General features: G+C 37.2%; 1 protein-coding gene and 1 pseudogene across 1 annotated transcript; one reads left to right on the top strand and one right to left on the bottom strand.

The window, feature by feature from the left end:
* Nucleotides 1-1,394: 1,394 nt before the first annotated feature.
* Nucleotides 1,395-5,655, top strand: LOC107865290 (annotated as a pseudogene).
* A 9,362-nt stretch (nucleotides 5,656-15,017) lies between these two features.
* On the bottom strand, nucleotides 15,018-15,531 carry LOC107866292 (protein translation factor SUI1 homolog 2-like). Its single transcript, XM_016712413.2, has one exon. It carries the CDS (start codon nucleotides 15,529-15,531, stop codon nucleotides 15,172-15,174), a length of 360 nt encoding a protein of 119 aa, XP_016567899.1. The 3' UTR covers nucleotides 15,018-15,171.
* Between the last annotated feature and the right edge of the window lie 11,070 nt (nucleotides 15,532-26,601).

The following is a 26,601-nucleotide window of genomic DNA, read 5'->3' as shown; positions in this document are numbered from 1 at the left end:
AATTTATGTCATCTTGTATTTTTTTTTTCCTCTTTTACTTCTTTGCTCTCTTTACAGATACTTTTCGTGGGTATAGCTGTAGTTGTATGGAAAAGGGAATACTTAAGTTGTCTTAGTTCTTTGTTTAGGTTGTAGGTTGTCGCCTATTTGTTTATATGTCGTGTTGTATAGATTCAGTCTGCTTTTATTTGTGCTTCTTGGTTGGATTTAATTATATGATTTGTTTGAGTTGAGAATTTAGGTTGTTTCCTTGTGCAGCTTGTGCCAGAAAAAACTGTCTTTCTTATTTCCCTATTTATGATGAAAATTTTTACTTCATTGTTTTTTTGTTGTTCTCTTGAATTTTTGTTACTTTTCAGCATGAATTGTAGTTAGATTATGTAGAATTGGGATTTAGGAGCTGTGTAAAAAGAAAATTTATTATTTTTTGGGGTTTGTTTTGCTATTTTGATGATTTTTTTTCTGTTTATGATCGAAAGTGTGGAGAATTGATGTCAGAGTATTAGAAAAATTTTGTGTTTTTTGATTGTGAATTGAGTTCATGAAATAGTATGGTTTCAGTGGTTGAAGTGGGACACTTGAGCTGAAATTATGTTACTTTTCTGCTTGAATTAGTGTTTTAATTGTGAGTATATGTTGTTTTTATTTTTTTGGTGGTGAATTGAGTTTTTATCAAATACTGTGATTTTACGGGGAAGATTGAAGAGATGAGTAGATTAATGGATTGGTTAAAGTAGAATTGTTGAGCTGAAATTTGGTTACTTTTCAGTTTAAATTATTGTTTTATTGTGGATAAATGCTGCACTATTTTGGTGGTGAATTGAGTTCGTGTGATACTTTGGCCTTCTTATGGGGAGGATTGAAGTGGGGAGTTAGTTGACTGGTTAAAGTGGGACTGCTTAGCTGAAACGGTGTTACTTTCTAGCTTAAATTAGTGTTTTTATTGTGGGTAAATGTTCTTTTTTTTTTTTTTTGTGGTGAATTGAATTCATGAAATATTGTAGCTTTAAGGGAAATATTGAAGAGGGACTTCGAGCTGAAATTTTGTTACGTTTCATCTTGAATTAGTGCTTCTATTGTAGTAAATACTTGTGTAATAGTTCATCTTTGTACAGATTATGGATTTTTCTGCATTAATATACAAGTTCTGAGCTTTTTTTTTTCTTGCAAAGCCACAACCTCTGCCTTTTAGGTGAGCACTTTGTGGTAACTTGCTCACTGTGCAATAACTCGCGAACCACACAAGAGATGTATACCACATTAGGAAGCCCATGCGACAAGCTCATGACCACATTAGGAAGCACATGCGACAAGCTCATGATTGAGTGACATATGGAGATTGAATTCTATCCGTGATCTCCCACATGGGAGACCCATTACTCAGCCACTCGACGATGCCCTTGCAGGCAGTTTTAAGATCTTTTCTTTCTGTTTTGAGTTCCAGAAGTTTGTAGGATTTTTGAGAGAAGTAGGTAACTGATGATAATTTGGATGTTTTAGACAAAAAAAGGTTTTGGCCCTAAAGATTTGGTGAGGAGAACATAAAGATGGGAAATGTGGAGGAATTTCTAAGTATTACAATTGGTGGACTAATGTATTTGTTCTTCTTGGTACAGATTTGAGATTTTTCTGTAGTATGACATGTTTCGAGTTTTTTTTCTTTCTGTCTTGAGTTCTTGAAGTATTTGAACTTGGTGGGATTTTTTCAAAAAGTAGGAAATGGAGGATAATTTGAATGTTTTAGACAAAATGAATTTTGTCCCTAAATATGAAAATATAAGGAAAAAATTGATTTGGAGAACATAAAGCTAGGAAATGTGGAGGAATTTGTAAGTATTGGGATAAGTGGACTATCTATGGTGGGTTTCGGGTGTGAAATGTAAATAATGTACAACAAAAATTTCTGTCCAACGATTTTTGAAAGTGGTAGTATCGGTTGCAAGGATAAATTGCCTGTATTCGAGTGCTTATGATTTCATTTGTAGTTCTTATTAATTATTTTCTCGACTTTGGAGAGGATGAGTCACAATTTGAGGGACGGCATATATCAACTTCTTGAATTTCACAGCTTGGCTTGACATGTATGTTTTGGAGTAATTGATGATCTTACTGGACCACATAATGAATTTTAATTGGTTTGTTTTGGTTGTTAAAGGGAAATTTCAACTTTCTCTCTCTATTTCTTTATTGACGGAGGTTCTGAAAATCAGCATGCTTATGTGAGTATTCACATACGCATGAGAACTAACCTTCCAAGCCCTGTGCAAAGCTCATCTCCACCCATTAAATAGCTCCTCTATTTCTCTCTTACCAAATGACCTACATTAAGGCAAGCGGAGTAACATTTCAAGCCCCGTGCCTCCTTCTCTATGCTCATCTACATTTGTCCCAACCTAGCATAGAATTGCTAATTGGACAATCATGTCTAAGAAATCAGGTATTTTTTATATGATCATGTAAAATCCTCATTCACTTCATGATTTAGCATTGGAAATTGAATTATGCTCAAAGTCCATTTTTATAATATATATTATTAAAGTCGGACCCATCATCATGCTCTTGTGTTTTCAAATGTTGGGTCGAATGTTATGTTATCCACGCTTCAGTTGTCTTGATCTAGATGTGTGAAAAATGCTACATTGTCCTAAATTAGATGAGGATATAGGATGCCTTTTAATTTGATCTTGGGCGATTTTGATCACCTCACGAGTTAACTTTTGAGTTAATTAGGCTTAAGATTCATTTTGTTTAACAATTTTTCAAGTACTAAATCGTAAGATTTTGTTAAATGAGTGCAATTTTAAACAGGATATGGGAGATGTGGGAGAATTCAGAAGCAGCGATAGAGTAATCGTCTGAAGCCTGATCTCAAGTAGGACAACTTCACACCCCAAGAAGAGGAACTGATCATTAAGCTTCATGCCACTATAGGTAGCAGGTGTATCAATATCATACAACAACAATAACATACCCAGTATATTCCTACCTAGTGGGGTCAAGGGAGGGTAGAGTGTACGCAGACCATACCACTACCTCAAGAGAAGTAGAGAGGTTGTTTTCGATAGACCCCCGGCTTAGGACCAATAACCGTATAACAAATACAAAAAGTAGGTGCATATAAACTAGTATAGTACACAAAACAAACTAATCGTATAACAAACACAAAAATAAGTGCATAATAAACTAGTACGGGATGTAAAAAAGCCAACACCACTAGCCCCAAACTACAGCTACAACACTACGAACCAGAAACTTCAGACCCAAAGGAGCACTCCCACATTACTACCTCTGCGCTCCCACCCCCTAACCCCCTATCCTAATCCGCGTCCTCCATACCTTCCTATCAAGGGTCATGTCCTTTGTAAGTTGTAATTTCTCCATATCATGCCTAATCAGCTCCCTCCAATATTTCTTCAGTCTACCTCTAGCCCGCCTAAAACCATCCCTAGCCAGAGTGTCACACCTCCGCACTGGAGCATTAGGGCCCCTCCTCATCACATGTCCGAACCAACGTAGTCTCACTTCTCGCAACTTATCCTCCACTGAGGCAGCTCTCACCTTCTCCCAAATAATCTCATTCCTCACCCTATCTTTTCTGGTACGTCCACATATCTATCGCAACATTCGCATCTCCGCCACCTTTACCTTTTGAATGTGGGAGTTCTTAACTGGCCAACACTCCGCTCCATACAATATAGCCGTCCAGACTACCACTCTGTAGAACTTACCTTTAAGTTTCTGGGGCACCTTCTTATCACAAAGGACTCCCGAAATGAGCCTCCACTTCAACCATCCTGCCACAATACAATGCACGACATCTTCGTCAATCTCACCATTACCCTGAATTATAGACCCTAGATACTTGAAACTCTCCCTCTTCTGGATGGACTGAGAGTCTAGCTTCACAACCACTCCATCTTCTTGCGACATATCACTGAACTTACACTCCAAGTACTCCGTCTTGGTTCTACTTAACCGAAAACCTTTAGATTCAAGCGTCTGACTTCAAATTTCCAACTTATCATTAACCTCACCCCGAGTATCATCGATCAGAAACACATCATCTGCAAATAACATACACTAAGGCACCTTCCCTTGAATATGACGTGTCAAAACATCCATCACCAAATCAAAAAGAAATGAGCTAAGAGTCGATCCCTGGTGCAACCCTATCAAAACTGTGAAGTGCTCCGAATCTCCACCTACCATCCTCACACGAGTCTTCTCACCATCATACATATCCTGAATCGACCTAGTGTATGCCACGGGCCCCCCTCTAGCCTCCAAGCACCTCCACAGAATCTCCCTGGGAACTCTGTCATATGCATTCTTTAGATACACGTGTATATGTACGTATGTGTGTGTATGTATATGTACGTATGTGTACACACACATATATGTTGCATGGACTCCTCATTTTTGCTGTCGAAGCCATTTCATAACGATAATGGTGCGGATGCAGGTTGCGTGTCGGATTCGGTCAATCCCGTCCGAATTTGACCAGAGTCGAACAAATTTGGAGAAAAATTGAGAATTTGATTTCTCAAAATAAAAGATAAAATAGATTTTAAGTCATGGGAAATGACATACCTTCAATACTATAGGGAAAATAATTTCACGGGGTTGTGTTTCGACTTCTAGTAGACCGTAACAGCCATTTGTAAGAGAGTTAGAAGGTCTTGAATGGCTTTCTTTTTCTTTTTTGAGAGGAAGAACCACAAAGGTAGGTGAAAGTGGGAAGATTCCCAGAACTCAAAAAAACTTATTTAAGACGAAGTGAATATAGAGAATTGCAGTTCTTGAGGGACTGTAATTAAAATAATAAATAACCCCTTTATTCCCCTAGTTGTGACACGTATGTGAAAGGCACAGCATTGTCACTTAGATTAAATTTTATATATTGCAAATAAGTATATGCACTAAATAGACACATTTTATTCAGTATCCAGATTATGCTATTTATAAATATTTTTTTCTCGTTAGAAAATAACGAGAAAATATCCACATTTTCTCGTTAAGTAAATGCACTAAATATTCGATATCATATTTGATTAAATATAAAGTAGCTGATAAACAACAAGCGTTGAAAAATATGTTGTAAATACTGAAACTGATTCTATAAAGGAACAAATTTTTGAAGGTGCATTGACAAATATTGCCTTTAGCCTATAGTTTAACACACTTGCAAACATTGTCAGGTGGTCTATAATAGCATAACAACTAACTGGGAGAACAGATAATGATGTGAAAAACTTATGGAACACTAAGCTGAAAAAGAAGCTAGCTGCAATGGGGATTGATCCTGTCACTCACAAGCCTTTCTCCCAAATTCTCACTGACTATGGAAACATTGGTAGCTTCCCAAAAGCCAGAACGCGTTTTGTGTCTCTTAACAGAGAGCTAAAGGGTGCATTCATGTCTAGATCAGAATAGCTACAACATTCTTTACAAAATTTCCACAACTTCAACAGCCTTTGTGTGAAACTGCCAAAAACTGAAGCTTCAGAAGAATGTTTCTTCAGCAACAATCAAGATTCGAGCAATTTTAATCAGACTCCTATCAATCTGCTATCTGAGTTACAGGCCATAAAATATAAATTACAACTTAAGAAGCAGAGGAATATCATTTTGATTTACTGCTTTGCCCACTCTTAACCTTCTGAAACTCTTACAAGGTGACCACCAAAGGCCACCCAATAGCAGCAAATACACCAACGTCCACCAGATTTCCAGCAAAGACCGACAACCATTTCATTCTTGCACTGTTTTTGCTTATATATGTTATCGTGATTCAAGTTCGTCTCAACCAGGATGAAGCGTGCCACAAAAGTCACAATCAGTGATGATAAGGAAACTCAGGACAGGATATTGATGTACTTAAGCAGAAAAAAGTTTCAAAACTCGGTTAACATACCTACAAAAGCTGCAATTGACAGTCCCAGAAGTGTCAAGGTGGAGAAGTATCGGGAATAGGGCATTGTCCCTATCAGCAGATCGGGAACAAACAAGTCCAAGGGAGCTAAATACAGGGCATGTTTGCACAAATTCATTTCAACCTGATATGTTGGGTAAGCTATCAGATTACGATGAACTCATATCGGTCATATTATATTTCGTAGTTCATTTATGTTCTTCGTTTACATGTTAGGCTTGTTATCTATAAGCAATATTAAAATAGCCCATCTCATGCTATTGCAAATAAAGTTTTATGTATACTGTTCTTTCATAAAATTCTTAGATTATTTACGCCACTAACTGAAACAAATCAAAGTGCAAGCCATTTCTTTAAACGGACTAACTGAAAAGTAAGATAAATGAATTGCAAATGAGAGAGGATAGTAATAACTCTTGTGTGGGATTTGATGAAAACCTCTTGCTCTCAGTTGCCACTAAATTATGAAATCTTTACTTCATTTTATTTTTGTTCTATATGAACTTAAAGAGCAATTATAGGGACCATAACGATTGATAAAACACAAGTTTAGTTGTAAACAAGTTTTTCATGGGGTTTGTTCCTTAGTAGTAGATGTAGATTAGGCAAAATTTTGTAATTGAGCAAACTCCTTGTCATTCTCTTTGGTAATTTTGCTGCATCATCTTAATGACTTTAATGGAACTCTTCTTATATACTTCATCAAAAATAAAATACAAGCTTTGAAAGAACTTTTAAATTTCTCTTACATTTATATCAAGTATGATGTTTTGTCCTTTTGGGTGGAGAATCCTATCATATGATAATGCTACCTTGGAAGCAGTTGAAGGTTGGCATGCTAGCTTGCCGATCAAGCCTCTTCTTGGTATTTCTACTAATTGATGATTATTACTAGCTAGCCCTTCCTATATAGTAGTTTATTGTATGATGATTAGCTTATTTAAGTTGTGGATCTTTTTTACTACAACAGCAACTGGTTGTAAGAGCTGATGATTTTTCAGTACCACCTGCACAGTATGAAGCTTTCTTAGGGGAACAGCCCCAAGGTGGGAAATCAGGGGAAGAAGGAAAATTCTGAAACTATTGAAAAGCTCAAAGGCTCAAACTTTGTCGCCATATTTCTGAGAATTGGGATCTGAGAGACAATATTGATGTTTTAGCATTGAGTTTATTTTGTAATTTACTGATTGTAGTTTAGAAGAGCTAGAACTAATGGAAATTGTGTTGTTACTTTGGTGCGTTTTGTATATTTCTGAAAATGGAGTTGAGTTGCGAAAGTGGATTTTTTTCAAAATTCCTACAAATTCAGCTGAATTGAGACTCTTTTTTCTTAAAAACTCTGATGTAATTTTGATTGCGACATACAAAACTAACATTTACAAATTATAGCTAGGTCTTTATTATTGGGTCCACGCTAGTGCGGACTTCTACATCTAGTAATATCTTATAAGAGGGAATGGGGAGGAGAAGCAGGCAGGTCTCCGTCAACTTGTTTGTTTCTCCTGCCTGCTTCATAAGTTACTTCCTCCGTAATTTTATTATGTTATCTCTAATTAATTATTATAAGTTATTTATGTATCAGAAAATTAATAATATTTAATAAAAAAGTAAAATAGATATTTATGACACGTGTGCTTCAGCTGCTTCACCCATAAGTTGATTGTATCTCCCATAGTTAATTATTATAAGTCATCTAAATATTAAAAATTTATTATAAAGTCATCAAATGATACAAGAGAAATGGCCGCCTTAGCTTTCGATGGCATCATTCAAAGTCACTACGTGAAGAATCAAGATTTGGTCCCATGGAGGGCACGAGATCATACTTGTAGGGGTTATTTTGAGCATGCCATCAAACAAACCCGTGTGTGGAAGATTGCTTGGAGCCTTGAAAACTGGAGGACTCACGGGTTTGGACCACATTTGATGGTTCCGATTTTGGCCCCTTTTATTAAGGTCATTTTGGTCACTTAGCCTCAAGGTCATTTTGGTCTTTTAGCCTTGTCTAAATGACACTCCAATGCCCTTAATGAGGTGGGTGGCATTGGAGTCATTTTATCTTTCTTTTGTAATATACTATATATAGTCTATTTTAGGTTATTTCTCTTTAGTTAATGAATGATGAACATTTGAAAGACTTATTCTCTCTTTGGAGAGTGCAACACCTTAGTATAGTTCTTAGTTAGGGCTTGGAAAAGTCATCCTTAGTATAGGGCTTGGAAAAGCCAATATTGTTCTTTGCTTAGAAACGGTGGATCTTGAGGTAAGTGATTCCCTTGGTGGTCACCGTATGAGTGTGATGTTGTTGTTACATTAATTAGGAGTTTAGTGTTTGAATCATACTTTGTTCCTAAGTCTTGTAACAAATCTACATTTCACTATCTATCCTTTTATTCTTGTAATCTTGTTATTGTTTGTAGTGAACTGTTTTTATGTCTTGTTGAATCCAAAAATTTGTGTTCTTGTTGTCATCTTGTTCTTCACGATTTGTGGCTGTTTTGGGTGTCAAATACACCTTTGTTTCTTGTATTCTTATTGTATTTGTCAAATTCGAGTGAGGTCTCCATTTGATCCACAATTTGTTGTGATTTGTGGACTGTTTTGGAGGGTGCATTGGATTGTTTGTGGCTGTATCGTGTTCCTCTTGTTTGTCTTGTATCATTTGATATCAGAGCATGGCTTGATCTTGTTCCTACAAGATCAAATCTTGGGCTAGCTCACTTGAAAAAAAAATCTGAAAATTCCAGAAAAAGAACAATCTGTCCATTTTGTGTTCTTGGCTAAAAATTATGTTTTTGTTGTGTCTTGGCCGAGATTTTTACTTATCTTTATTATCTCTAAGTGTTAGTTTTGTTCCTCACTAACACATTGAGTCTATATCTTGATTTGAGCTTGTATTTTGATATTGTTGTTGTGAACATAAGCTTGGCCCATTGTTGTTGAACATTGTTGTGGTAGACATTGTTGTTAAGAAACTTGACTAACCGTGTGTTTGGTTGTTGTTGTTGTTGAAAGGACTGTTGTTGTTTTTGTTCTTGAAGTTTTTCACAACCTTCATTTCTTGTTAAAACCGAAGACACAACACTAAAGAGACTTGGCCGTTTGTTGTTGTGGATTGGAGTTGGCCGTTGGAATTGTTGTTGTTCTTAAAGATTGTTGTTATTGTTCTTGGTGTGGTTGTTATTTTTCTTTAAGTTCTTCACCTTCCTACATATATTGTTAGAACATAAAGTGAATGATAGATCCTAAAAGGTGAAGGAAAGAGGTGTAAGTAATTGTTAGTCTTGAAAGACCCCCAACCACTAAAAGACTTTATATCACTTCTCAACCACTTTCCCGTGAAACAAGGGTCCATGTTTTAAGGAAAAGTACTACAAAAGTTAAGTTTTGAAATTTGAAACTTGAAAAAAAGGCTCCAAGACTTATTCTTCCCTCCTTAAAACAAATTCCACCAATCCAAATTAAAATTGGTCAAGACTTGGGGTTTGAAAAATAAAAATTGTAGAAACCGCAACCAATACGTGGCTGCCACATCATCAAGTTACTGTTCAAGCATCGAATTTTGGCTCAAATTTTAGATTATTAGTTTCACTTTATTGTTTCCTTAGTTTCCTGTCTTGATTCTAGAATTAATTAACAACTAGTAATCACTTACTTAGTTGTAGATTAATTATTGAATCCGCTCCTTTCGTGTCTTCGTTATTTGTGTGATTTTTCTTATTTTTAACTTGTAGTAACTTCTTTGTTTCAAGTTCGTAAGTAAATTTTATTTTTCTGTCTTGAGTCGATCAAACAAGAATCTATTCCGGCTACCAAGTAGAATTGATATCCTATTGACTACTGGAGTTTAAGCAACTTTCAATATTCGCCGCTCCAATTGTGAGAATCACAAAGGTGAGTGTATACGAGTGTTAGTGAGAAGCTTTTACTACTAATCTTATTTGTTCATTGTGTAGGTACAAAGGTGATATAAGAGTAACATGTCTTCGATAGCCGGAGATTATTATGACTACAACATGGGAGACTATGATTGTAGTGAGGGGTTTTATGGCTACAAAGTTGAGGGAGATTGTGGAGGCTATGAAAATAGCCATGAACAAAACTTGGGCAGATTTAGGAGTTACAATTTTGAGGGAGAAAATGAGGTGAATGAAGTGCCTAGTGCTTATGGTGATTTTGAAGATGATGTAGGACCTCATGAATGTTCTTATGATGACGTTGGGGCATGTGAGGAGTCCTAAACTTCTCACTCCAAACCTAGATTTAGTGTTAGGTGTAACTCTTTCATTCGCGAAGCTTATGAGAGCTATGATGAGAGTGCATGTGAGGAGTGTGAAGATTCATATTCTTCACCTTGTAGTTCTTCTTATCAAGGTCAATATAGTGTGAATGGTTATATTAGTTCAAGTGGAGGTTGTCTAACGAGAAGAAGAAGGTGTGCATCTCCAAAACCAAGAGGTACTTGTGTGCATTATAATGTTGATCCGAGAAGAAGTATACACTCCAAAAAGGTGACCATTTGTGGGATACCGGGCTGCCATATTGTGTTGAATGATAGGTACTATAAAAACTACATCCTTCCGTCCATGGTCAACTACTTGGGGTTGTTTCGAGAGCCTTTACTTGTTCCATACTCATTGGACGAGTTCAAGGTTACCGAGAGGGTAAAAGTTGTCTTCTCCCAATATGAATACCATGAGAAGGTGTGGTGCGATGTTCTTCTCTTACCCTACGTTCATGTATATTTAGGTGCTGATTGGTTTGCACGACATCAAGTTCCTAACGTGCAAAATTGTCCTAGTGTTGTAAGAGACCAATGAGGGAATCACCTCATGACTTACTTGCTGTCCAAGCCACAAAGAGAAGTGCCTACCTACTCCAATCCGAATTATTATGAGAGATAAAAGATTGAGCGGAGTAAGGGAGTGCAAAGTGGTAATCCAATAGTGGGAAAATAAGAGGATATGTGGAGCGAAGTGAGGGGATTGCTACTAAACCGTGATAACATTGGTTGTCCTTCCATTTCTAAGGACATTTGTGTAGGTACCAACATGGCAAGCGAAGGCGAACAACGCCAAAAGGAAGTTGTTGTCCAAGATTGTGGAGGACCTTCACCTCACGGCAAGAAAGAGTCTACTCAAGATCTTAAAAGTACAAAAGTTAACTCTTACACTTTAGTGCATGTGAATGACAATTGTGTGGCTAGTAAGCCATTGAGTGTGAGTAGTAGCTTTCTTATTTATGAGTCTAATAATTCCTTACCTTTTGTTGATGATGTACATATTGTGAGTTTGGATACACTAGTTGATCCTATTGATGACGAAATTGACTCTTCTTGTAAGATCAATTTATGTCCTCCTAGTGTTTGATACAATAAAAACAAGAGGAACACGAAATAGCCACAAACAGTACAATACACCCTCTAAAACAGTCCACAAATCACAACAAATCGTGGACCAAATGGAGACCTCACTCGGATTCGACAAATACAACAAGAATACAAGAAACAAAGGTGTATTTGACACCCAAAACAGCCACAAATCGTGAAGAACAAGATGACAATAAGAACACAAATTTTCGGATTCAACAAGACACAAAAATAATCCACTACAAACAATAACAAGATTACAAGAATAAAATGATAGATAGTGAGATATAGATTTGTTACAAGACTTAGGAACAAAGGGTGATTCAAACACTAAACCCCTAATTAATGTAACAACAACACCACACTCTTACGGTGACCGCCAAGGGAATCACTTACCTCAAGATCCACCGTTTCCAAGCAAAGAACAATATTAACTTTTCCAAGCCCTATACTAAGGATGACTTTTCCAAGCCCTAACTAAGAACTATACTAAGATGTTGCACTCTCCAAAGAGAGAATAAGTCTTTTAAATGTTCATCATTCATTAACTAAAGAGAAATGACCTAAAATAGACTATATAGTATATTACAAAAGAAAGATAAAATGACTCCAATGCCCTTAATGAGGTCGGTGGAAATGGAGTGTCATTTAGACAAGGCTAAAAGACCAAAATGACCTTGAGGCTAAGTTACCAAAATGACCTTAACAAAAGGGGCCAAAATTGTAAACCATCAAATGTGGTCCAAACCCGTGTGTCCTCTAGTTTTCAAGGCTCTAAGCAATCTTCCACACACGGGTTTGTTTGATGGCATGCTCAAAATAACCCCTGCAAGTATGATCCTATGCCCTCCATGGGACCAAAGCTTGATTCTTAACGTAGCGACTTTGAATGATGCCATCGAAAGTTAAGGTGGCCATTTCATTGTATCATCCTCCCCTTCTTGAAAAGGATTCGACCTCGAATCCGTACCTTGCAAAACAAGAGAAAGGACAAACAAGCACAACATCCTCATGGCATGAGGGTTAGGGTTAGAACAATAATAAACATTATCACGCCAAGGGGGTACATACTTGAAGTATAACCAAGAATCCTTTGAAGTGAGTATTAAAAACTCAATGAAAGATGTACAAAGGATTTGGTTATAGAATACACCAAAAGTGATACTTTGCTTGTCATGTAGACCAAGCAACAAGTTGGGTGCACCAACATCACTATTTCTACATTTGGCACCAGGTCAAATGGGAAAAGTGGCCATAGACATGGGTCTAGACAATACTTTTCTTTCCCGTGGTCTACACCCAAACTACACGACATACTCTCAATAATAGCATACATATCATCCAAAGCAAATAGAGAGTAGAGAAAGGTATCACTCAAATCAACTTCTACCAAGGTGCCCTCATGTGTGTACTCCCTACTAGTTTCCCAATAATAACCATGAGTACTCTCAACAATAAAGTCACATAAATTAAAAGAAGAAGCAGCTTCCGCAACTACACATTCTTTACCCCTAAGAGTAATCTCATCTTCCAAAAAGAGATTTCCATCTTTAGGAGGAATGTTTTCACACCAAAGTGGGTTATAATACAGGCTATAGCTTCCAAGGCAAGCTATAACATCATTTTCACCATTAGCTTTATTAGAAGTGTTTAAATCATCTTCAAACAAGACATTACACCTAAAGAGAGTGTGATCTACCTCATGGACAGATTTGGAACAAGCAAGTTCCTCACGCTCTAAATGATCAATATCAAGTTTCAAGGATGTTCCAAACACAAGATTACCCCAAGAAGAGATCTTGGGTTCACTCCCACTTTTTTGACCAAAATTTTCAAATACTTCACTCACTTAAGTTCTATTAAGAACATCACACACATATTCAAGTGGGGGATAATTTTCACAAACAAGTTGATCAACACCAATTACACAAGATGATGTACTTTCGTTCAATATATAGGCTTCAACACTGATGCAAGTGAAATGGCTGCCTTAGCTTTCAATGGCATCATTCAAAGTTACTACGTGAAAAATCAAGCTTTGGTCCTATGGAGGGCATGGATCATACTTGTAGGAGTTATTTTGAGCATGCCATCAAACAAACCCGTGTGTGGAAGATTGCTTGGAGCCTTGAAGACTAGAGGACTCATGGGTTTGGACCACATTTGATGGTTCATGATTTTGGCCCCTTTTATTAAGGTCATTTTGGTCACTTATCCTCAAGATCATTTTGGTCTTTTATTTTTGTCTAAATGACACTCCATTGCCACCCACCTCATTAAGGGCATTGGAGTCATTTTATCTTTCTTTTGTAATATACTATATATAGTCTATTTTAGGTCAATTCTCTTTAGTTGATGAATAATGAACATTTGAAAGACTTATTCTCTCTTTGGAAAGTGAAACACCTTAGTATAGTTCTTAGTTAGGGCTTGAAAAAGTCATCCTTAGTATAGAGCTTGGAAAAGCCAATATTGTTCTTTGCTTGGAAACGGTGGATCTTGAGGTGAGTGATTCCCTTAGCGGTCACCGTAAGAGTGTGGTGTTGTTGTTACATTAATTAGGAGTTTAGTGTTTGAATCACACTTTGTTCCTAAGTCTTGTAACAAATCTATATCTCACTATCTATCCTTTTATTCTTATAATCTTGTTATTGTTTGTAGTGGACTGTTTTTATGTCTTGTTGAATCCGAAAATTTGTGTTCTTGTTGTCATCTTGTTCTTCACGATTTGTGGTTGTTTTGGGTGTCAAATACACCTTTGTTTCTTGTATTCTTATTCTATTTGTCGAATCCGAGTGAGGTCTCCATTTGGTCCACGATTTATTGTGATTTGTGGACTGTTTTAAAGGGTGTATTGGACTGTTTATGGTTGTTTTGTGTTCCTCTTGTTTGTCTTGTGTCTTGCACGGGCTATTAGTAACTAGTGAATAATAAAAATGTCTTACAAAAAACAAAGTTTATTTTCTTGGTGTGTGGGTTCTGAATCGGGCCAGTACAGTTCACTTTCTTATATTGGCGTGTGGAATCTGAATCGGACCAGTACAATTCACTTTATTATAAGGTCCGGTTTCACGTCTGAGCTTTTAACCAAACCACCGGTCTGAGCTTTTAACCAAACCAGTGGATTGGGCCCAAGCGTGAGCTCTAAACCCGGATCCTAATGAACTGAATCAAATTTAATTTTAAAAAATCTGATATACTAAACTTTGTGCTATGCTTGGTAAAATATTGAAGGGTGAAAGTTTCATATGATGATGATATACTAAACTTTGTGCTATGCTTGGTAAAATATAGTAGGATAAGTTTTTTGAATCTTTTAATCAACACAAATGATGATAGTTTCATATTTTTTATCACACCTTTATGATTTGAAACAAATACAAGAACAATAATTATTTTGAATAAGAAATAAAAAGAAAAATCACACTTCATTAACATTAAAATAGTCTTTACCAGGCCGGTTGACCCAAAAGTCAGCTTTTGGGTCCGGGCTAGTCCTCGGTTGTGCCGTATGCGCGTCAAAATATTGTAACACCGCTCAGACCCCTTTTCATTTATGGGGTTGGTGTGGTCAGGTGTTAGTAAAGCCATGGGCTGGTTATGGGTTCAGTTTCATGGATTTAACTGAAAATTTTTCGTCAAAGCAAGTGGGTCGACCTAGTCAGGACAAAATTAAATACAAATTTTATGAAGAGCTACAAAATTAATTGACCCGTGTTTATTATTGAAAAACAAAGAACAGATGAAATTCATGACAATATCATGAGCAATACAAGTAGCTGATATTAAAAAAAAAAAAAACTAAAGAAAAAGGAAACAGGTCAACCGTCACTCAATTCACACACAATACTTATATTAATGCAGCAACTAATTAAAAACCATGAATCTTGATCTGATCCTTCTTCACAATCCCAGCATTCGAAAGAAACTGAGAGACATTCTTGCGCTGATCGCCCTGGAGTTGTATCACCTTGCCAAGCTCCGTGTCCTGCATGACATTGCTGTTGCAGCACAGTTCTTTCTTGAGATCTTTGAGGATCTTTTCGTAACTCGAGTACTCTTTCCTTAGACCCTCCAACTTCAGCCCCTGAACAGTTATCAAGCTTTTCTTTCCATTCCTTTGCTGTATGCGGATATGTACACACTCCTTGGTTCCGTGGGTGCTGAATTCCTCGGCTTCAGCAAATGGATCGAATGATGCTGGGATCTCCACGACGTTGATATCGACCATGTACGTTTTTGTACGACAAATTCTGTGAATATTTGGAGTTGATGAAAGGCTAACCTTCGGATGGCTAATCAAGAAAGCTTGATGAATGGAATTCGATATTTTTGAACTGGAAAGGGATGATGCCTCGGTATTTATAAGTTCCAAACAGTAGCAAAACGCGCAGACGTTATAAACACGCCGACTTTCATAGAGGGTTACTTTCTCCCCAAGCAAAATTATTTCCTTTATTATTGTTATTATTTTTGTTGAAAAGGGTTTCTTTCTTCCCAAGTAAAATTATTTCCTGTATTATTATTATGTTAAAGTGGCTTACTTTCTTCCCAAGTAAAATTATTTCCTTTTTTATTACTATTATTTTTTAATAAATTATTTTATTTATATTATAACATTTGACTAAATATTTATATCTATATCTATAATCTATAATCTATATCTATAATCTATAATATTTTAAAAGTGTAAAAGATTTTATAAATGTTATTTGAACTTTTTATCTTTCATTAAAATACTCTACAATAGATAAAATCGTCTTTTCACTATTTTTCTCAAATAATAAAGATTTAAAGATGAATTAAATACCTTTTTTAGAAAAAACTTTCCTTATTTTAATAAAACTATATATATAGAAATTCCTAATTTTAGTAGTCATCACAATTAAGGACAATTAATAGCCACCCAAAACTAATTGCGTTTATGTATTTCATCTAGAATTCCTTGTCCATGTTAATTTTTTTTTTTTTTTAGTTTAAATCACTTGGTGTCCGGTACCTGCTTTTTAGGAGTCCGATTATATCCGGATTCGCCCCGCGTCGGGCCCCATTTAGGGGGAAGAGCTCCCAACAGAGTGTTTGTCCATACCCAGAGTCGAACCCTCGACCTCTGGGTAGGGTAGACCAATCCCTTACCATTGGGCTACCACTGCTGTTGGAATAATTATTTTTTATACCAAAATATTATGGAGTCCAAATTAAAACCCAACACTAAATTTTATATATATTAAAGTTTATGTGGAGAGAGATATGTGCTCCGACGTGTGTTTGTGTGTGAATCATACTAGATTTGATCTCATATATATTTATAGGATGAATTTTCTAAAAGAATTATATTATGTATTTTGATGATGGTAAGTTTACTTGATTTCTTTTTTACTTATATGATTAAATAACAAAAGTTATGTAATTGTGCAATCCAGGTTGAAGAACTAATGGGATGAGGCAAGTTTTATGCCATAGATCATCAATTCGTTCTTGAATATTTACACAAACAAAACAATTTTAAATTTTTTTCCATCTTTAGTCTCTCTAGAATCAAACACTTGTAGTTTTCGTATTCGATCTTCTTGCTACGTAAGCTTTTGTTTTTCACTTTTAACTTTATATTGAACTTATTTGATATAATATTTTTTTCTTAAATGTTTAGTGAAGGAGGAGTTAATTATTTCAGTGTACATGCACGGTAACGAAGAGTCAGGACAATTATTATATAGAGTGGTTGTGAAACACTCTGGTTTTGATCCTTAAAATTTTTTTGAGTTTGAGCTTTTGGAAATCATACGACTTGAGGGTACTTGTCGTATGATGTGGGTACAATTTAGGGTCCTCAACTCGAATGATAATTAGTGTGGTTTGGTTGGTTTCTATCCAAAGCACGAATGGACATCATACTAGTCGTATGTTAGGGTACGAGAAGTATACTGCCAAATCATATGATGTCCTATGTCTAGCCTAGATGATTCTGCCTAGGGTACGGTTTAAGGGTACCAATCGTATGTTATGGATACGAGTTGGCCCTTGTGGTCGTATGTTGGACAGTATTGAAGTCCAAGCTACTGCCTAGGGTATGAGTGGTGGGTACCACTCGTATGTTGTGAGTACGGTTTGGGTGGTATAGTCGTACCATCCAGTGCTTATTTTTCAGCTTTTAAGATGAGGACATTTTAGACATTTCCCAATGCCAAAATCCTTAAGACCCATCTCCTATAACATTAATTGGTCCTTTATTCTTCACTTGGAAAGATCAAAGCACTCCTAAAACTCTCTCTAAACTCTCTCAAGAAGATTGAGCTAGGGTTTTCTTCAAGTGTTCATCTAGAGACTTAAAGACTAAATTCTCTCCATGAATCTTCGTAAATAAGGCATGTTACTCCTCCCTCATTGTTAGTTAAGCTAAATTCATATTTTAATGAATGATTTTCATGATTTAATTATGGGTATTATTTAGTTTTGAATTGTCTGTTGAGGTTTTTGGTTATTAATAGATGAATATTGTTTTTCCATATTTTTCTTATGGTTTTCATGTTAAAATTGTAGAATTAAATATGTGGTTTCATGAAAATGGTCAATTGGTTCTTGATTTTGGTTTTGGAAACGATATGCCCTCAACATGTTTGTTAAAATGCATATGAGAATAGTTTTGTCACATAGTTTGACTTTTATTGAAAACCTTGCATTGCATAATATGGTAATGGAATCTAAATTGGTTTGGTTGGTTTTAAATGATTGGAAAAAGCCTTAATGGCCATAGAAACCAAATTGATTATTTTGGAATGGAAATTGATAATAAACTCAACCCATTTGCATGATTGTTTTTGGTTATACATTACTACTTGGTTTGATTTGATTCTTGAGACTAATGCATGGAATAAATGGTTAATTGGTTAAGGATGATTTTAAAAACCTTTTGTGGTACATAGTAATTCCCTAAGTGAACTTATAACGAAAACCTTGTGGGATACACGGGAATCCCCCAAGTGATTTTATAATAGAGTCTGTGGGGTACATGGGAATCCCATTAAGTGTTGGCTAATACATTGCTTACAAGCTATAGTCGGTATGACGATATCACTTTATAATGCCTTAATAATTGACTCCTGGAATTGGTGGTTTGGTTATGTGTTAAATGTTTTAATTGGCAATAATAGCGAATTATGATAGCTAGCCGTGAAGGTATGAGTCTGAAAGGTTGACACTGGAAACTCATGTTTGCCGACATGAGGATTGGTCTTGATGGCCACGTACTTGTGGAGTACAAGAAAATTCCCCAAGTACTTATACATACATATGTATCATAGAGGGCGAAGGGTACAAGGGAATCACCTACCCCTATGATATCAGTTTGTATGGCTACACACACTAGGGCCCGTCCAGGGGGTAACACTAGACCCATATAGCCCGTAGATGCATTATGACTATAAAGCTATACGACCCAGGTAATGGTTTCAAATACATGCTAAACTCGGTTCCCTTTCCCAGTATGATATATATATGTATGCATGTGATGGCATATGGTTATTCACTTTGATTTTGAATAATGACATTATTTTATCCTTACTCTTAAGTACATGCTAGTTTTCACTCGCTAACCTATCTTCGGGTGTATCCCCATGCTATGCAGGGATCAGCCATACTATCACACCTCCTTCTCAGTGACTTGGTAATTTAGGGACAATTTGAGTCAGACTGAAGTGGTGAGTTTCCATTCTTTGAAAGGCCCATTTCGTGTTATGGTTTATCTTATGCTTTTACTATTCTTTTGACATTTATTTTTGTCTATGGTCGGGGACATATCCCGATTAGATATTATTTGTCATTGTTTAGAGGCTTTGTATGGACAACTGTGGATTTGGGTATGAAATGGATATGGTTTTTGTTATTATTGGGTTTGGGTTGCTATTGGTTGAATTTACTTGGTTAGGTTGGTTTCATTAATAGACCTATCCCAAAGTCATTACATTTTAAATTACTCTATCTTGTTATATGTTCAAAATTAATCTGATTCAGATTATATATTTGGTTGGTTGGTTTGGGTATCAGAGGTAGTCTCCAGTTCTTGCTAGACTTGAGATGTCCATTATGACAAGGCCCTGGTTTGGGTCGTGTCAAGTTGGTATCAGAGCCTAGGTTTCGGTGTTATGGGGTTTCGACAAAGTCATATCATGTAGAGTCTCTTTTATGGGTGTATAGCGCGCCACACTTATAAGGAAGAGGCTACGAGACATCTAGAAGTGTTTTACTTTCTTGTTATTCTATTTTCGATCAACAAAGTCTAGGGTCTTGAACTCTCCCCTAAATATTCTTTTGTTTGCCTTTAAGATCATACCTTTTCGACAATATGAAGCTCATGGAAACTCATCCGTCCCACCCAAGAACGACGAGGATAGATCTCGTTCAACTCATAGGAAATAGACGCAGTCAAGGGTCGCTGCTTCTAATTTTCCCCATAAAGTTCCATCAGTCTCCACTGACCTAACTTTGATAGGTAACACTCATGCTTAGTCACCTAAATGAGATATTACCAGTATCGAGTTTTGATGTTTTATTTATTTGTTGACCCAAATAGGGCATCCCTGTCTTACCAGTACGATTCTATTGGTGTGAAAAATAATAAGAAAAGGTCGAGAAATAGATAGAGCAAGAAGTCCCAATATTCAGATTGGGGGAGAGGTCAGAGAAATAGTGGTAGAGGTGGTGGACAGTAGTCTGAGCATGGGAATTTGGGGAGTTCCCATATGGTTGTTAGTGTTACCTATTCTCAATCTTCTGGTGAATATCATTTTTAGGCTGGTAGAGTTTGGTCAGCCCCACCCTATCCTTCCTGATGATTTTATGGTCGGTTGCACTGTGTTTATTGCTATAAAGGGAGCAATCGGTATTTTAGTTGTTGTCAGTTGGGTCATATTCAGTGAGAGTGTCCCACAAGGATTGCTGCTGGGACAAATCGGATATCGATTGCCATTTTTCTATCTCCTACACTAAGGGGTGCTACTTCGGGCCTCGGCACTAATCGGGATCATCCTATTGATCTCACTATCCCATAGAAGTATGAGGTATCTCCTATTATCGTTACTGTTAAGTTGAAACTCTTTTCCCGTGATATGTACTATTTACTTGATCTGGAGTCCACTCTCTCTTATGTGACCTCCTTTGTTGTTGTGCATTTTGGTTTGGTCTCGAGTGTATTTCGAACCTCTTTTTCCATTTTTAGCCCAGTAGGTAACTTTGTAACTGGTAGAAGAATCTATAGGGGGTGTGTGGTATCTTTCGGTAGTAAAGAAACTGTGGTGGATCTATTTGAATTAGATATGGTTGATTTGAATGTCATATTGGGGATGGATTGGTTGCACTCGTATTATGCGTCTCTAGAATGTTAGACCTATAATGACGTCTTTAAATCCCCTAACAAGCAGGCTATTGAGTGAGAGAATAGTTCTCTAGTTCCTAAGGAGAGGTTCGTATTATATCTTAGATCTTAGAGATTGATCTCCAAAGGGTGTCTCTATTATCTGGTCTGGGTTAAAGGTTCTAACTTGGAGGATCCTTCCTTACATTCCATCCCAGTAGTGAGTGAATTTCCTGAGGTCTTTCTAAATGACCTTCCTGGTATCCTACATGATGGAGAAATCAATTTTGGGATTGATGTCTCTCTGAACAATCGTTCTGTTTCTATCCCTCTTTATAGAATAACTCCAATTAAGTTAAAGGAGCTTACAAAATAGCAGAAGTATCCTTTGAGTAGGGGTTGTCTTTCGTAGTGTTTGCCCGTGGGTGCTTTCATTTTTTTATGCATAAGGAGGGATGGTTTTATTCGGGTATGTATAGGTTATCGGCAGACGAATAGGGAATTTAGGGTGACCTCCTTGTAGGGAGGACTATATACACATATTTTGCACGAGGTACTCGATAGGAAGTACATGATGGTTGATAGATACTAAATTTGAACCTTAGATGTTGATTTTAGTGATAGGAGTATGTTAGTTTGAGGATTGCTAAGTGAGAGTTGTGGGGGTAGATTGGTAGGCTTGGTGGGGTGTGTGAAGGCGACGAGGTTGATGACTCAAGGGATACAAGAGTGGGAAAGTTATGACATAAAGGTCGGAGGTCCAGGTTGAACTGATGGATTGGGGCTAAGTCATTGAATAGGTTAGGTCATGGGGTTTGTGAGTATATGCTGGACCCCAGGTAGAATCTGGATAGATAAGGTTTTAGGTATAAAAGAGCCAAGTATCCCTAGTACATATCTGTAGTAATATCTATTAGAGAGGAGTGTTGTGCTTGTACATGTACTAAGATAGATATTGAAGGGCTAACCTTAAATTTTTTGCTAGCGGTGGACTTCAAGGGAAAGTCGTGGTGAATTTAATCCTATTATAACGATTCCCTCCTATTTCGATTAAGAGGGCACTCTTCTAGTATTGCATGCATTTTAATAGTGCTTATGCCTAAGGTCTGCATTCTATGTATCGTGTATGTCCATACTCCATCCCCTAAATTAAAGGCAATAATGGTCCTAAAAAATTTGAGCTTCCAGGTGTTGAAGCTCTATGCTATGATACTCATGATTTGTCTATTCATGTCTTACGTCATGCCTGGTTTCAAGAAGTAGTAGTTTCAAGCGGCAATCCTCGCTTTATTCCTTGAATATGAATCTCAGCTTTATGTTACATTACCTATGATGTATGCAGTTGTGCTTATTCCGGTGCCCAGTCCTAAGGAATAGTACTATGGTGTGTTTATGTCGAAGTAATCCTTCATTTATAACCTAGGTGGTTTCTTTGGAGTACCTCGTGCCTATAGTATCGTATGTCATTTCCCTGGTCTCACCTTGGGTAGTAAGACAAGTAAGTAGTAATTGAGGAGTGACCCCACTCCTTCTTAATGCTTATACTCTGATCCTTAGAGACCCTTCTTATGTTAGAATGGTCTAACCTTGGGAGCGTCGTGATGTTTTGGATGAGAGAGTAAACATCTTTTGTTTTGAAATTCTAGGGTGACTACTGGAGCTAAGGTTATGAGTGTAGATGAAGGAATAAGATGAATGTTGTCATATGAAATATTTATGGAGGAGAGGCTTGGTGAAAACCTTTGTGATGGTGATTAAGAGTGTTAGTTTTGGTGACGAAATCCATATAGTGGGTATAGTAAAGATATGCTGGAGTGTGGTTATTGGTAGGTACCTAACCATTGTGTTATGCGGCCAAAGCTCTTTGATTAAGACATGAGGTTTCTTGATTATAGTAATAGACGGTGTGGTATTGTCGGAATGGTGTAAAGTATAGCGTCTCATAGCTTCTGCTAGCACCATTAACTCCCAATTAGTCTTTAACATGGGATGGATATATAGTTATACTCAAACCCTCTAGTTATGTATTTGTGAGGGTAGTTTGGTAGGTTGAAAATGGGGGAGTGTTGTCTTCATGTTAGAAGTTTGGTGGAAGGTGTGGCCATATTTAGGGGATATTAGATTAGATGCATGGGTTGTGGAGGAAGAGGCCACTTGGAAAGCGGAAGAGGACATGAAGTCCAAGTATCTATATTTTCTCTCCGTTTTGGATAATCATGCTTAAAGTGTGTATGTATTCTTACCATCTCTGTTGTCTGTCTCGATTAAAGGAAATATTGATTCCTTAATGTCTTTTTTTTCTAACTTCGTTAAAGAAGAGATGGATGGTAGTATTGTGTTGAAACTGTGCTTGTGCTTACCTTTACCCATCATTTGAGGACAAATGATCCTAGTGGGGGAGACTGAAATACCCTGGGTTTTGACCCTTAGCAAATTATGGGTATTATTTGGTTTTGAATTATATGTTGGCGGTTTTGGTTGTTAATGGATGAATATTGTTTTCCCATATTTTTCTTATGGTTTTCATGTTAAAATTGTAGAATTGAACATGTGGTTTCATGGGAATGGTCAACTGGTTCTTGGTTTTGGTTTTGGAAACTATATGCCCTCAACATGTTTGTTAAAATGCCTATGAGATTAGTTTTGTCACATAGTTTGACTTTTATTGAAAACTTTGCATTGCATAATATGGTAATGGAACCTAAATTGGTTTGGTTGGTTTTAAATGGTTGGAAAAGGCCTTGGTGGCCATTGAAACCAAATTGATTATTTTGGAATGGAAATTGGTAATAAACTCAACACACTTGCAAGATTATTTTTGGTTTATGCATTCCTACTTGGTTTGGTTTGTGTTTTGAGACCAATGCATGGCATAAATGGTTAATTGGTTAAGAATGGTTTTGAAAACCTTGTAGGGTACTTGGGAATCCCCCAAGTGAACTTATAACAAAAACCTTATGGGGTATATGGGAATCTCCCAAGTGATTTTTATAATGGAGTCTGCGGGGTACATAGGAATTCCCCAAGTGAACATATAATAAGAACCTTGTAAGGTACACGGGATCCCCTAAGTGATTTTTATAATAGAGTCTATGGGGTACATGGGAATCCCCTTAAGTGTTGGCTAATGACATTGCTTATAAGCAATAGTTGGTTTGAAGATACCACTTTATAATGCCTTAATAATTGACTCCTAGAATTGGTGGTTTGGTTATGTATTAACTGTTTTAACTGGGCAATAATAGCGGGTTGTGATATTTAGCCGTGAAGGTATGAGTCCAAAAGGTTGACACTAGAAAATCATGTTTGCCGACATGAGGATTGGTCTTGATGACCACATACTTGTGGGGTACAAATAAATCCCCCAAATACATACATGTACATATGTATCATAGAGGGCGAAGGGCACAAAGGAATCTCCTACCCCTATGATATCTTCAGTTCGTGCGGCTACACGTAGTGGGCCCATCCAGGGGGTAACACTGGACTCATATAGCCCATAGATGGATTATGATGGTAAAGCTACATGACCAAGGTAATGGTTTCAAATACATGCTAAACCCGGCACTCTTTCCCAGTATGACGTGTATATATATATATGTATGTGATTTCATATGGTTATTTACTTTGCTTTTGAATAATGTCATTATTTTATCCTTACTCCTCAGTACATGCTAGCATTCACCCGCTAATCCATCTTTGCAAGAAACGGCCATACTATCAGACCTCTTGCTTAGTGACTTCATGATTCGAGGACAGCTTGAGTCAAACTGAAGTGGTGAGCTTCCATTCTTCAGGAGGCCCATTTCATGTTATGGTTTACCTTATGCTTTTACTATTCTCTTGACATTTATTTTTGGCTATGGTCGGGGGCATGTCCCGACTAGATATTCTTGGTCATTGTATAGAGACTTTGTATGGGCAACTATGGACTGGGGTATGGAATGGATATGGTTTTGGTTGTTGTTGGGTTTGGGTTGCTAATAGTTGATTTAACTTGGTTGGGTTGGTCTCGGTTATAGACCTATCCCAAAGTCATTACATTTTGAATTACTCTAGCTTTTTATATGTTCAGAATTCATTCGATTCAAGGTATATGTTTAGTTGATTGGTTTGGGTATGAGGGGCGGTCTCCGATCCTTGTTGGACTTGAGATTCCCAGTATGAAAAGGCCCTGGTTCGGGTTGTATCAAGTTGGTATCAGAACCCAGGTTTCAGTGTCATGAGGTTTCCACAAAGTCGTGTCGAGTAGAGTCTCTTTTATGGGCGTGTAGCGAGCCACACTTATAAAAGAAAGGCTGCAAGGCATCTAGGAATGTTTTATTTTCTTGTTATTCTATTTTTGGGCCACAAAGTCTAGGGTCTTGAACTCTCCCCTAAATATTTTTTTGTTCGCCCTTCAGATCATGCCTTTTCGACAATATGAAGCTCGTTAAAACTCATCCATCCCACTAGAGAATGACATGGACGAATCTCGTTCAATGCATGGGGTACAGACCCGGTCAAGGGTCGCTGCTTCTGATTTTCCCTATGAAGTTCCACCAGCCTCCACAGACCCAACTCCTAAAAGTAACACTCATGCTCAGTCACCTTAAGGAGATATTATCAATATCGAGTTTTGATATTCTATTCATTTGTTGACCCAGATAGGGCATCCTATCACGCTAGTTCGATCCTATTAGTTTGAGAAAGAATAAGGCAAGGTCGAGAAATAGGTAGAACAAGAAGTCCTAATATTTAAATTGGGGAGGGGTCAGAGAAATGGTGGTACAGGTGATGGAAAGCGGTTTGAGCATGGGAATCTAGGGAGTTACCATGTGGTTGTCAGTGTCCCCTATCTCAGTCTTCTGGTGAATATCATTTTCGAGCTGGTGGAGTTTGGTCAGCCCCACCCTATCCTTTTTGCTGGTTTTGTGGTCTTTTGCACCATGATTATTGCTATAAAAAGAGGAATCGGTGTTTTATTTTTGGTCAGTTGGGTTATATGCAGTGGGAGTGTCCCATAAAGATTGCCACAAGGGAAAATAGGATATCGATTGCCACTTATCTAGCTCCTACACCAAAGAGTGCTACTTTGGCCCTCGACACTGGTCGAGATCGTATTAATGATCTCACTATCCCTTAGTAGTCTAAGGCATATCCTGATGTCGTTCCTGATATGTTGAAACTCTTTTCCCCTGATGTGTACTGTTTAATTGATTTGGGGTCCACTCTCTCTTATGTGACCCCTTTTGTGGCAGTGCATTTTGATTTTGGTCCCGAGTATATCTCAGACCCCTTTTTCTATTTCTACCACAGTAGGTGACTCTGTTACTGCTAGAAGAGTCTATAGAGGGTGTGTGGTATCTGTCAGTAGTAAAAAAATTGTGATGGATCTGTTTAAATTAGATATGGTTGATTTCAATGTCATATTAGGGATGGATTGGTTGTATTCGTGCTATGCATTTTAGACTATCAGACCCGTAAGGTCGCTTTTAAATTCTCTAGCAGTTCTATTATTGAGTAAGAGAGTGGTTCTCTAGTTCCTAAGGGGAGGTTCATATTATATCTTAGAGCTCGAAGATTGATCTCCAAGGGGTGTCTCTATTATCTGGTCTGGGATAAAGGTTCTAACTTAGAGGGTCCTTCCTTAAATTCCGTCCCAGAAGTGAGTGAATTTCTCGAGATCTTTCTTGATGACGTTCCTGGTATCCCACCCGATGTAGAAATCAATTTTTGGATTGATCTCCCCCCAAACACTCGTTCTGTCCCTATCCCTTTTTATAAAATGACTTCAGTTAAGTTAAAGAAGCTTACAGAACAGCCGGAGTATCCTTTGAGAAGGGTTTGTCCGCTTTAGTATTTTTCCATAGGATGTTTTTGTTCTTTTGTACATAAGGAGTGAAGGTTTCCTCTGAGTATGTATAGGTTATCGGTGAGCGAATAAGGAATTTAGGGTGACCTTCTTGTAGG

Source organism: Capsicum annuum, chromosome 3 (assembly GCF_002878395.1).
Source record: "Capsicum annuum cultivar UCD-10X-F1 chromosome 3, UCD10Xv1.1, whole genome shotgun sequence".
Lineage (NCBI taxonomy): Eukaryota > Viridiplantae > Streptophyta > Magnoliopsida > Solanales > Solanaceae > Capsicum > Capsicum annuum.
This window is presented reverse-complemented; position numbering and strand designations above follow the sequence as displayed.